Source organism: Ixodes scapularis, unplaced genomic scaffold (assembly GCF_016920785.2).
Source record: "Ixodes scapularis isolate PalLabHiFi unplaced genomic scaffold, ASM1692078v2 PGA_scaffold2__306_contigs__length_199485367, whole genome shotgun sequence".
NCBI lineage: Eukaryota > Metazoa > Arthropoda > Arachnida > Ixodida > Ixodidae > Ixodes > Ixodes scapularis.
Window position 1 is genome coordinate 89,831,300 of NW_024609857.1, and position 12,891 is coordinate 89,844,190.

At 46.9% G+C, this 12,891-nt stretch overlaps 1 protein-coding gene across 1 annotated transcript in view; it reads left to right on the top strand.

Moving 5' to 3' along the window:
• Positions 1-3,732: 3,732 nt before the first annotated feature.
• The window catches only part of LOC121836547, a 54,480-nt gene continuing 45,321 nt past the window's right edge, over positions 3,733-12,891 (top strand). Inside the window, exon 1 of the mRNA XM_042291474.1 lies at positions 3,733-5,751. Coding sequence (XP_042147408.1) covers positions 3,733-5,751 — 2,019 coding nt within the window. The remainder of the gene's footprint in view (positions 5,752-12,891) is intronic.

A 12,891-nucleotide genomic window follows, 5' to 3' on the forward strand; every position in this document is an offset into this window, starting at 1 on the left:
TCTTAAAGGGGCGCTTGGGAGCTTTCTAAGACGGCCTATTTATGGCCGTAACACATTCTATGTGCTCTAAGCGTCCCAAATATTTAAGTTTAAATCATGTGCAGCTTAGTTCACTAATAAAAATGTGATAAAAGATAGTGAATCTCAGGCATAGAAATGGCGGCACTGAACCCGGCCGAATGTAGGTGAGCAACGAATGGGGCTTATCAGACAATCACAAGCGATAGCTTCACGTCCGGACAAGCAGCCAACCAGCCCTGCTCGTCTACACAAGAGGCCCTCGCTTGCAATTGACTGAGAAGTGTCTTTCGCCGTTCCACCCTATTCGCCTTGGTTCGGTTCAACCGCATTCGCTATCTTTGATCACATTTTTTAATAGTGAAATAGGCCACACATGATTGTAAGTTTCGGACTTGTGGGATGTTAGAGCACATAGGTTGAGTTAGGAACATAAATAGGCCATCCTGGAATACTGGAGAGTGCCCCTTTAATTTATTTCATTTTTTATATATATCTACAGTGCAGCATTTCAGTGAAACAAAGCAGGAACATAATTGCAGACGAAAGTGGAGAGTCCATTTGTGTTGCCTGTATTTCTCCACTTTTTGTGCATTTTCTTGACAGTGTTACTCACTGCAGATTCATCTTGGACCTGGCATCAAAATGCGAGAGGCAGCATTTACACTCGCCGTGGAAAACCCTGCCACTCCTGGCCGGTCTCTCAGAATGGTCAGCCGATCACTGTGGGAACCTGCGGAGCTCTTCAACAAGGGTGTGTCAGGGCAAGCCTGCAGGCGTCTCCTTTAGGAGGGTGTGGTGGGAAAACAGCCCCTACCACACCAGGTGGGTATTTCTGATCAACCTGGAAGGGCACAGCATCTGTTGTGGCTGCTGTGCTTAGCTCTGAACAAAAAAAAAAATTTGGTTATGGGGATATTTATACAGCGTGCGGTTGGTCTGCCATTGAAGTTGCGACGAGTCACACACTATAGATGAGCAGCGTGTGGCTCGTCGCAACTTTAATGGCAGACATTTTGTTTGTATAGTGTGAGTTATGAGTTACTATGATTTGAGATTTTTATGAACCTATTGTTGATTTTGCCTTGTGCAGCACACATGTACAGTGAGAGGCACTAAGAGGTCAGACAAGGTGAATGTGGACAGAGCAGGAGAAATGCCACTTGGGGTGCAACGCTTTCTTTGCACACTGGGAGCGAGTCTATGATGTTCTATCTACAGTCAAACCTGATATTATCGAACCTGGTTAATTTAAGGGCACATGGTAAGGTAAAATTGAAAAAAAAATGATTTTAGTTTTTTTCGCAATTTGAAAAGTTTAGTTCTTTCTGCACATTTTCCATTGTCCCAGTGTTTTTGGAAAGCTATATTTCGGGCTGAAAATCACTTCTTCCGAAAGCAAGTAGCAGGTGACTACGCCTCCTTTTGGGATACACTCCCTGTTTATCGATGAATTCTCCAACAAAACAAAATCAACACGAGACCTAAAAGCTTGTCCAGTAACTGATAATCTAAAAAAATTATTTCGCAACTATTGCATAGCTTTTTTTCAACCAAGACAATCACGAGACGCTGTGCACGTTTTTCCCAGGTGTGTAACGTGTGTACATTCAAGTGTTTGTGTTTTCATAACGACAAAATGGCACCATTGTATGCTGTTCCTTTATTCAATGGTGGCAGCGTTGCACAAGCCAATGTTTTGAAGTTTTGTGGATGGAACCCTGTTTGGAAAGCCATCAAGTGGCTGAGGGAAGTTGACATCAGTCTAATATACTTTACGGACCAAGCGATATGGCGGGTCACAAAAGAGGCCTGGCAAGCAAGGCGATAAGCTTAAAGGCGAAGATATTGTCATGGTCATTGCCGGACAAAGAGTGAAGAGAAAAAAGAGGACGGAAGGGAAGAAAAAAGAGGACGAGGGGCTCGTGAGAGAGAGCGGCACGCAGGGGCTCGGGACAGTCGAAGCCGAATCGCAGACCGTCCGGGACGAGCACCCTCGACCTCCGTCGGGGTTCCCAGGCTCCGAGAGGCGAAACATCGGCTGAGACTCGAGCACACAGCAACGACCTCCGTTGGGGTGCCCAGACCCCGAGAGATACGATTGGGCTGCTTCCAAGCGCTCGAGGCGCCGGCCCGTACGGGGTCGACTCAGCAGCGCGGAAAGCAACCGGCGACAACAATCTGAATCTTCAAGCCCCGGACTCCGTCCGACTCGCTGACCACCCGGCTACCCAAGTGACTGACTGCTCGACCCGAACGACTGACCGACTGCCCTCCGACCCTCTGACCACTCGACCACCTATAGCTGACTGCCCGACTGCCTGCTCCCTCAACAAATCAACGACGTGCGCGTTCAAGTAAAACTTTTGTGCTCTAATAACTCTAACGCATTTAACATTGTACATATTCTTTTTATTCAATCTCCTTTTGTTGCCCAGTGAAAGCTTATTTAGCGCATCCAAATTGTCTCCGTGTGATTACTTAACACCCCTCAATCACAACAGACATGACAATTTGGCGTCCGCGACAGGACGGAGACACTTTGGATCGTTAGGAGGTATTTACAAAGCAATGGATTTAAAAGATATTGTAGAAGTTGGCAAGGCATTGGGCCTCCAGGCCGATGAACTAAAAATGTGGGCGGAAGAGAAATATGCGCATGAACAGGAGGAAAAAGCCGCTGAGAGAATCGCGACTAGAGATAAGGCAGAGAGAGAAGAGAGGGTATTGCAGTTGCGTATAAGGCTAGCTGAAACGGCGGCTGCGGCAACCACTCCTGAAGCCTCAGAGGGACATGGCAACGGGAGAATGAACTCCGCTCATCTCTGTCCCCGGAAGCTCATGCCTCGTTTTGACGAAAGGAGGGATGATCTCGACGCATACTTGAAGCGTTTCGAATGCATAGCTGGGGGAGAGGAGTGGCCAGAAGCAAAATGGGCGACAGCTCTGAGCATGTGTCTTACAGGAGAGGCGCTGAAGCTGTATGGTAGACTATCCCCACAGGATCCGTTAAGTTATGAGGCAACTAAGAAAGCTCTTCTTGATAGGTTTCGATTCACTACAGAGGGATATAGGGAGAAATTCAGGAGTTCGAAACCCGAAGAAGGGGAAATGGCTAGTCAGTACGCCGCCCGACTGCAAGGTTACTTTGACAGGTGGATGGAGGTAGGAGAGACGCCTTCAACGTATGAAGCGCTTCGAGATAAGATCTTGACAGAACAATTTATGTCACAATGCCACGCGAGGCTCATGGTTTTCTTAAAAGAGAGAGATTGTAAGACGCTTAAGTCAATGGTTGAGGCCGCCGATCGATTTCTGGAGGCACAACAACAGAAGAATCGATCCTCCTTCAGAGATGATCCGAAAGTCGCGTCGCCGAACAGAGTAAGCTCAGACCAGTCAACGTTTTCTAAGCCGAAGTGTTTCTTATGTGGAAGGCTAGGCCACAAAGCGCCTCAGTGCCGAAGCGGGTACAAACAAAAGATTCCTTCTTGCCCGATCTGCCGAAGGGAAGGACATGACACGAAAGATTGTCCCAAGAAACGTCAAGATAGGCCACAAATATCGTGTTTTGTTGGTCCGGTATCGGATAAGAGCACAGTGACCTCATCAGTGCACACCACAGAGCAACTAAACCCTCCTCCTATCCAAGATGGCGAGACTGGGCTAATTAGTGCAGTCCAGGAACAGACGAGATCGATCGAAGCTAACAATATGCCTGTCGTACGTGGTTTGCTAAACCAAAGACCGGTCAGTGTGCTGCACGATACAGGCAGTAACACAGTAATCGTTCGAAGTAGCCTAGTGGAAGATGCCAATCTCACGGGTAAAACGGGGGTTGTGATTCTCGTAAATGGAGCGCCATTGCAATTGCCAGAGGCGAGAGTGAAACTCTGCTCCCCGTATTTTACTGGAGATTTACTCGTGAAGTGCATGGACGCACCGCTCTACGACGTAATTGTAGGAAACGTTGAGGGAGCCCGAAGAGCCGATGAACCCGATCTTAATTGGAATGGACAAAAGATGCAACCAATCTCAGAAGGAGAGATGACTGATACCCAAAAGGACTCGATCGATATGAGCAATGTATCAGCCGCACATAGATTGATCCCTTCGGATAAGACGAATGCATCTAGCGAAGTAAAAAGGGAAGAAGTTACCTCTGAGCTACTAAAAGAGAGGCAGAAATCTGATGACACGTTGCAGGTTTGTAGAAACAAAATAGGTCAAGTGTACAACACGAAGGATGGATCGAGGTACAACTTTTACATATCGAAAGGGGTACTCTGCCGACGATTCGAACAACAGGGTGGAAAGTCGTTCAAGCAGGTGGTCGTTCCAACCCCACTGAGACGTTATGTTCTAGAGGTGGCGCATGATAGTGTGATGGCGGGCCACCAGGGGATCAAACGAACCACTGACAGAGTATTAGAGGCTTTCTATTGGCCAGGAGTCCAAGCTGACATTAAGAGGTATGTCAGATCATGCGATACGTGCCAGAGGGCCATTCCGAAGGGGAAACTAAAAAGAGCACCACTTGGGCAAATGCCAGTGATTGATACTCCGTTTGAGAGGGTGGCCATGGACCTAATAGGTCCACTCCCAGTTACCTCAGATAGCGGAAATCGGTACATCCTTACGATGGTGGATTTTGCAACAAGATATCCCGATGCCGTTGCTTTACCATCGTGCGATACGCGCGCCGTCGCGGAGGGATTACTAGAGATTTTCTCCCGAGTGGGTTTTCCCCGGCAGATCTTAACAGATCAAGGCACAAGCTTCACATCCGGATTGATGCACGAATTGACAGAACTCCTATCGATTCAGAAATTACAAACCACACCCTATCACCCGATCTGTAATGGATTGGTTGAAAGGTACAATGGCACTTTGAGACAGATGTTGACCAAGATGAGCCAGGAGAAGCCGCGCTCTTGGGATCGGTTCCTAGCGCCTTTGCTATTCGCGTACCGCGAGGTGCCTCAAGCTAGTCTAGGCTTTTCCCCGTTTGAGCTCATTTACGGCCGCCATATTCGAGGACCGCTGACGATCCTAAAGGAGGTGTGGACTCGAGATGAACTAGGAACCAGCCTCAAGACGACGTATGGATTCGTTCTTGACCTGCGCAGCCGTCTCGAGAAAACTATGGAACTGGCTCACAAAAGCTTAGCATCAGCAAAAAGATACCAAAAGAAGATGTATGACAAGAAAAGTGGGAAGAGGGACTTGAAAGTAGGCGACCGCGCCCTGCTTTTAATACCTTCGAAGAAGAACAAGCTGCAATTGCAATGGAAGGGTCCCTACCGAGTGGTGAGAAAAAGGAACGAGGCCGATTATGAGGTTGATCTAGGACACGCCACCAAGAGCTTTCACATCAACATGCTCAAGCGGTATGAAGAACGCGAGGCAGCGGGCGCAGCCGAGCAAGTGTCGTCAGTGATAGCCATTGAGGACACAAGTGATCAACCACTTCCATGCCTTGACCTGAAAAGTGCAGAGGGAGTAAAGCAAGTGGCACTAGCTGACGATATCAGTCGAAAACAGCGGGAAGACATCACAGACGTTCTGGAGAAACACGCTAAAATATTTTCGGATGTACCGGGACGTACAAATCTCCTGGAATGCAAGCTGCAGCTGACCACAGATAAACCCATTCGTACGCCTCAGTACCCGATTCCGTTTTCCATGGAGCGCGTGATTGAAAAAGAGGTAGACGAAATGCTTAAACTAAAGGTAATTGAGAAGTCTACTTCTGCGTACTGTTCGCCCTTGGTTCTCGTAAAAATGCCAGACAAGACCTACCGTGTTTGCATTGACTTCCGCCGGCTCAACGGCATTCTAGTCTCCGAGGCCGAACCCATTCCCCGAGTAGATGCCGTATTCGCCGAGGTAGGCAATCGAGTTTATTTTTCTAAGTTAGACCTCTCCAAGGGGTATTGGCAAATCCCCCTTTCGAGTGACTCAAAGAAGAAGACTGCGTTTTCCACGTCGTCGGGATTGTATCAATTTAGGTACATGCCGTTTGGCATTAAAACAGCATCCGCAGTCTTTACGCGACTCATGCGAGAGGTGCTTTCAGGAATCGAAGGGGTCCGACATTACATCGATGATGTCTTGATTGCGACCGATTCCTGGGAAGAGCATGTCTCTGTACTCGAGCGAGTTCTTCAAAGGATTGAGGACGCGGGTTTAACCGTAAAGCCCAGCAAATGTGAGGTTGGAAGGAGGCAGGTCACTTTTCTTGGACATCGACTAGGGAACGGTGAGCTCGCCCCTGTTCCGGAGACGTTGGACAAGGTGGTAGGATCTCAGCGACCCACAACGAAAAAACAAGTGAGGTCATTTTTGGGACTCACCGGTTATTACCGGCAGTTCATTGCGAATTATGCAGAACAAAGTTTGCCTCTGGTTGAGCTGAAAACAAAGAAGGAGCCCAATAGTGTCCGTTGGACCGACAGGCAAGAAAAGGCCTTACACGAGTTGAAAAAGGCACTATCAGAGGGACCGATCCTCAAAGCGCCGGATCCCACCAGGAAGTTTGTACTTCGAACTGACGCTTCAGGTCGTTGTCTCGGAGCTATGTTAATGCAGAAGCACGAGTCGTTTTTGCATCCCGTCGCGTGCGCTAGCAGAAAATTGCTACCCAGGGAGAAGAACTATGCCACCGTTGAAAAGGAAGCTCTCGCTTTGGTCTGGGCCATTCAAAAGTTCCATCTTTATCTGTATGGCAAGAAATTCGTAGTTCAAAGTGACCACCAGCCTTTGCAGTATATAAACAAAATGAAAGCTTCAAATAGCCGGCTGCTGAGGTGGAGTTTACTTTTGCAGGAGTACGAGTTTTCAGTTGAGTATATTAAGGGAGTTGACAACGTGGGCGGTGACTACCTGAGCCGTGTGTAATATTCTTAGAATAGTGGTGGTGAATGGCATTATCTAGGACGTTAAGTCAAGATAGGGCGATGTGTATGGTTTCTGTACCAGTGATACAGAAGTGAAGCAACTGGCCAGTCGTATCCGTATTTCATTTCTTATGTTTTTTGTAATTTTGTGGAGTTGGTACGGCCTTACCTTTTCGGTATCGTTGATGACTTCAGTTGAAATTTTAGTGTCGTACAATATTTCAAAGTTAAATATAGCGTTTAAGGTGACCTTGTAAACAACCTGATTTGAGGAAATTTTGATTTTATTTGTTCGCGCGAATTATGGATTTTGAATTGAGTGTGCACACCGGGCCTCAGTTGTGTCTAGTTGTTTGACACCGAACTGAAACGTTTGTGCTGAGCTGCTGTACACTGTGCATTTTTCTGTCCGTAATCGACGCATGTAGCTTAGCTTTTTTTTCTCCAAAAAGAAAAAAAAAAGCTTGAAGAGGGGGCCTGTGTCATGGTCATTGCTGGACAAAGAGTGAAGAGAAAAAAGAGGACGGAAGGGAAGAAAAAAGAGGACGAGGGACTCGTGAGAGAGAGCGGCACGCAGGGGCTCGGGACAGTCGAAGCCGAATCGCAGACCGTCCGGGACGAGCACCATCGACCTCCGTCGGGGTTCCCAGGCTCCGAGAGGCGAAACATCGGCTGAGACTCGAGCACACAGCAACGACCTCCGTCGGGGTGCCCAGACACCGAGAGATACGATTGGGCTGCTTCCAAGCGCTCGAGGCGCCGGCCCGTACGGGGTCGACTCAGCAGCGCGGAAAGCAACCGGCGACAACAATCTGAATCTTCAAGCCCCGGACTCCGTCCGACTCGCTGACCACCCGGCTACCCATGTGACTGACTGCTCGACCCGAACGACTGACCGACTGCCCTCCGACCCTCTGACCACTCGACCACCTATAGCTGACTGCCAGACTGCCTGCTCCCTCAACAAATCAACGACGTGCGCGTTCAAGTAAAACTTTTGTGCTCTAATAACTCTAACGCATTTAACATTGTACATATTCTTTTTATTCAATCTCCTTTTGTTGCCCAGTGAAAGCTTATTTAACGCATCCAAATTGTCTCCGTGTGATTACTTAACAGCCCTCAATCACAACAGACATGACAATATGACTTTAGCAATGCCTTTCAAGCTGGCGGCTATTGAAAAAATGACTGTAAGGCTGTTGGTGCCAATAGAAATTCGTTATTCACCAGTTTTTTTTACTTCAAACTCAATTATCTCAAAACAGTGTTTTTTTAGCACATAGGTACCATTTTTCCTTAACCTGACATTATAGAGGGTTGATTTTCTATTCCTACCACATACATGGGTGTTCAAAAATACTGAACTAAAATTAAAAATGTGCACCTAGCAGTTTTTGAGTTACAAAGTTTTAATAGATGAAAAAAACTAAAATTTCAGTACTAGAATAAAAAAAATATTAAAAAAGCTTATTTTAGATTGGTTCAAATAACTCTAGTTCAGTGGATAAAACACAATATTTTGAACAAAATGATATATGCATGACAGAAATACTCTTAATAGTCACAGAGAAAACTGTTCCTCAACATGGCCTCAAATGCATGGGGAGTATAGGACTTACCTTGTGCCCTTAAACTATTTGTAAATGGACGGGTAGCTGCAATAAAAATGCATAGCGAAAAATGCAATTACATCGAACGAAAATTGCAGCGTCTCCCCATGGACCGATCTGCCAAGAGCACTGTTTAGCTCTGCAAGCTGGCTTTCCCCCAGCAGGAGAATCTTCCTTGGGGGAGAGCCAGCTTGCAGAGAAAGCTGGCTTTTTTTCTTTCGAGCAGCCGCGTCGGCCGCCCAGGAGTGAAAAAAAAAGTCTTGTGGGGGGAGAGGGTGAGCCGGTAAACGAAGAAGCGGCCACTATATAACTGCAGTCGGCGTCCCTCATGATGTACAGATGCCCCTTCGAGCGTGAACAACTTTTCTAAATGTGGCGTGCTTGTTCGTTGTCAAATTCATTAAAACTTCTAAAGAGAATTGCCCGCTTTATCAAAGTGGTAGACGGTTTTTTGAGAGTTTGATATAGTCAGGTCTGACTGTATTATGTTGCCCAGAGGTAGGCGAAATCAGATAAAACGTGGGAGGGCGGGCCGAGTGATAAATTGACTGATTATCAGGCTTGACACGACATAACCTCTTGTTTACTGTTGTAGTTGTGATTTTATTATTTTAAGGTTTTTTTATGAATAACTGCTCGTGTATTTTTTTTTATGCACTGCAGGTTTTATCACGCAATACCAACTTGCCGAAGCCATCATCTTAGCCATCCAGATGTGCTGGCAAAAGTGGCATGGAAGAAAAGAGCCATGGACAGCCCAGTCTGCATGAGAATGTTTAGGAGTGGTGCATGTTGGGAAAAAAATAAAATAGTAAGTTCCATTCTCTTTGTCTTTGTAGTTGTGTTTCATGGCAGAATGAACACCTAAACCATCAAAAAATTAGCAGTCTTTTTGCATAATTTGCTAGCTGTTGTCATCAGCAGTCCTTTCTGCATCTAAATTGTGCATGCATGACCAGGTCACCCCAGAAGACACTAGGTCGGCCGAATCACATCAGAACACGTCAAGACACTAGAACACGTCAGGATACTAGAACACGTCAGGACACTAGAACACACCAGGACACCAGAACACGCCAAGACCCGTGTCTGAATTTCCGCTCTGATGTAAACGTCAGAAACACACCAGACCCGGGCTGGTGGATTTTTCAATAGGGTGAACAAGGCAGAACCAGCTTGTGCTGCAGTGGCGTCACATAATGTCGAATGCACGTGACTTGCGACGCATTGGCGATGCCTCATGAAGCAACTATGATGGGTCAGACCCGCCGCTTTGCCTTTTTTAAAGCAAAATGAATATTATAATCAGGGAGCTGCACCAGTTATTTTAAGGTACTTTTTATTTAATATTGCAGATAAACAAGGAACAGCTGAAGTTATAAAGCATGGAATCATTAAGCAACGAAAACATCAAATCATCAACACACTCGCCATGAAGCGGTGGAACAGGGGGCGCACCACAGTAGCTCTCAGCAGTAAAGGCACACTTAGCAGTTGTCACAGCTGTGCAGTGGCTGCAATTACACCTGTGTGCCCTATTGAAAAATCCACCAGACCGGTTTGGTGTGTCCTAGTGTTTTCTGACGTAAACATCAGACCGGCCTGGTGTGTTCTGGTGCGCACAACAGACCAGCCTAACGTGTTCTGTTGTCCCCACCAGAACACGTTAGGCTGGTTTGGTGTGCCCATCGCATCATCCTAGTGTGGTCTGATGTGCGCATCAAAACACACCAGGCTGGTCTGATGTGCACAACACAGCACAACAGAATGGCTTGATGTGCACACTACGCCACACCAGACGGGTCTAATGTCCACACCAAGGCACACTAAACTGGCCTGACATGCACACCAGGGTGCCTCTGCTGAGCACACATTACGGATATATGTATGGTGTTGAACGAAAACATGTTTTCTTGTAAAATTATATAAGACGTACAGAGCTCAAACACCACATTTGATTTTATAAGGTGCTTAATTGAAGGGGCGATGCAACGATTCACTTCAAATAATATGTACTTTGCATAAGCATGTTGGCACAGTGTAACAAACGTTTACCTATATGCAATAGCCTGATGGAAAGAATACAGGTTTGCCTCGTCAACAATCGTCAGCAGCTTTTCATCAATGAAAACTTGAAAATATTTCAGTCGGCATTTGACATCATCAGAGGCGCAAACATGGGTTCCGCAGGCTCCAGAAAACACCGGTCTTCTTTTCCCCAGTCAAAAACTTGCGTCGGTGACTTTTGCTTCTTTCGTGACGTTGACAGAAGTGGACAGGCGGGCGTTCTGTCTTCAGTTTCGTTATCGCTTGGAAGTTCTCTTGTTAGGCCCTTCGTTGGCAAGTTCTCCTCGTCACTGTCACTCACTTCACTATCACTAGGTCCCGCATCAGACACTGTTCCACTTTATGGAATCAAAACCACACAGGGACGATCGCGACACCGTGTCTGGTATAAAGATCCCGATGGAATTTCCTTCGGGCAGCAGTAGAATACGAAGCCTAAAAGAAAAGAGCACCACGTCAAATTCTACCAGAAAACAGGGATGTACTAAACCACGCAAAACAGGAAGCTTTCTCCCGACAATTAAAGCCGATTCCTCGTGCACAGGTATGTAAAATTCAGAGTGAACGCCCGCCCCTAAAGGAAACTACTGAAACACTGCCAAATCTAAGCACGGAACGGAACACCACAGAAATCACAGAGCTACTATGCGACTCCTCTCTTAAGAGAGTTTCACATGCAGCGACTGTGCGAAAAAAAAAAAATCGGTGCGACAGCGAGTGCGATCGCAATGTTTGGTTTCACATGCTCCAACAACCGCGCGATTTCTGTCGGAGCGGCTGGCGCTTCGGACACGGACGCGACGCGTTTCACTTTGTCTAAAATACAACAAAAACGTCTTAATCAGCATACATGTTTTAGGAATGCAATATGTAACCAGAAATTTATAATAACGAAGCATTAAATCAGAAGCTTTTATGTGCCTACATTTATTTTCGCGGATGAAAGCTGGCTAATGAACGGCTGATTGACGAGAAAGCGATCGCACCGGCTCTGCGGCAAAATACCAACTTGGTGGAAACCAGTTGCAGAGCCGCTGCGACAGTGCGACTGCGATTTTAATCGCACATATACTAGAAATCGCACCGATTTCGGGCGAGAATCAGAGCATGTGAAAGAGCCTTCGCATATCTACTATGTACTTTTTTTTCCCCGACCTTCATACGTTTCAGGGTAAAATACGTCAGCGCTATGGAATCCAGAACTTGTAAAAATTCAAAATTAGCATATTTCAGAGCAAAGTACTGCTTACCTTTGTAACAGCAGGTCGAAGTGCGTAGCACGGCGTGGACGATACGCATCTTGGGCGCCGCCATGCACATCGCAGCCGACGGAGCGACGGAGTATCTGGAAACCCCTCGCGGCGAAAAGTCGAGACCGCGAAACCGAAACCAGAAAATGTATTTCCTAAGATACGTTAAACATTTTGCATGGGTATTGCTTTGGGTCCCAAAAATACTATTTTTATATTGAATGTGTCCTAAAAATACACAAACATTTTTTAAAGTACCTAAAAGGGTTAATAAAAATAAAAACGAAAGGAAAACTTTAGTGTTGCTAGAAGTGCTAGGAATCGTCGGCGGCGTCTGTGCACACTGGGCAATTTGCCCCGCCAGCGAGCTGCTGAGCGCGAAGGAAAAAACGGTCGTGGGAGAAAAGGCAGAAAAGGTAAGTATTAAGGATATTTCTTTGTTTCTTTTTGTGCTTGCTGCATTACCATGTGGGGATTTCGCATTATTAGGTCTGCTGAGACACTTGTAGCTTTATTTTCAGTGAACGATTCGAGCCTGAATGTATAGCTTTACAGAAGAAAAATTTCCGGGCGGCCATCAGTTCTAAAGTCTTTGCTACCCAGCATTGCTAGCCGGCAAGCATATTCTAGAGTTGTCATTTGGACACCAGTTTGAGTTGGCTTCACCACTTGTGGGGTCTCTCTGTAATAATCGCCGCGCGATCGGCATGTGCTTCGCTCGTCTCCCAGGGAGTGACACAATACAACGAGAAGATTGCGAATCGGTTTACTATACTTCCCAGTTGTCCGTCTTCGAGAGACGGCACTGCGGCCCGCCGAGCCGGGTTGTCGCCCGTCATTCAGAGCTCGCAGTCGCTGTCCGTGTCCAGGCCTGCGGATTGTCCTCCCCACGCCAGCGCTGCGTAGGCAAGCTGTTCCGGGCTATCAGAGCCAGAGTCTCGCTGCGGAACCACTCCGGGATCGTCATGGCCTAGGTCGGTGTGGCCAGGGCTCGCCGTTTCCGCCGGTCCTGATCTGAACCTCGCTGGCGGAACGCTCCAGGAG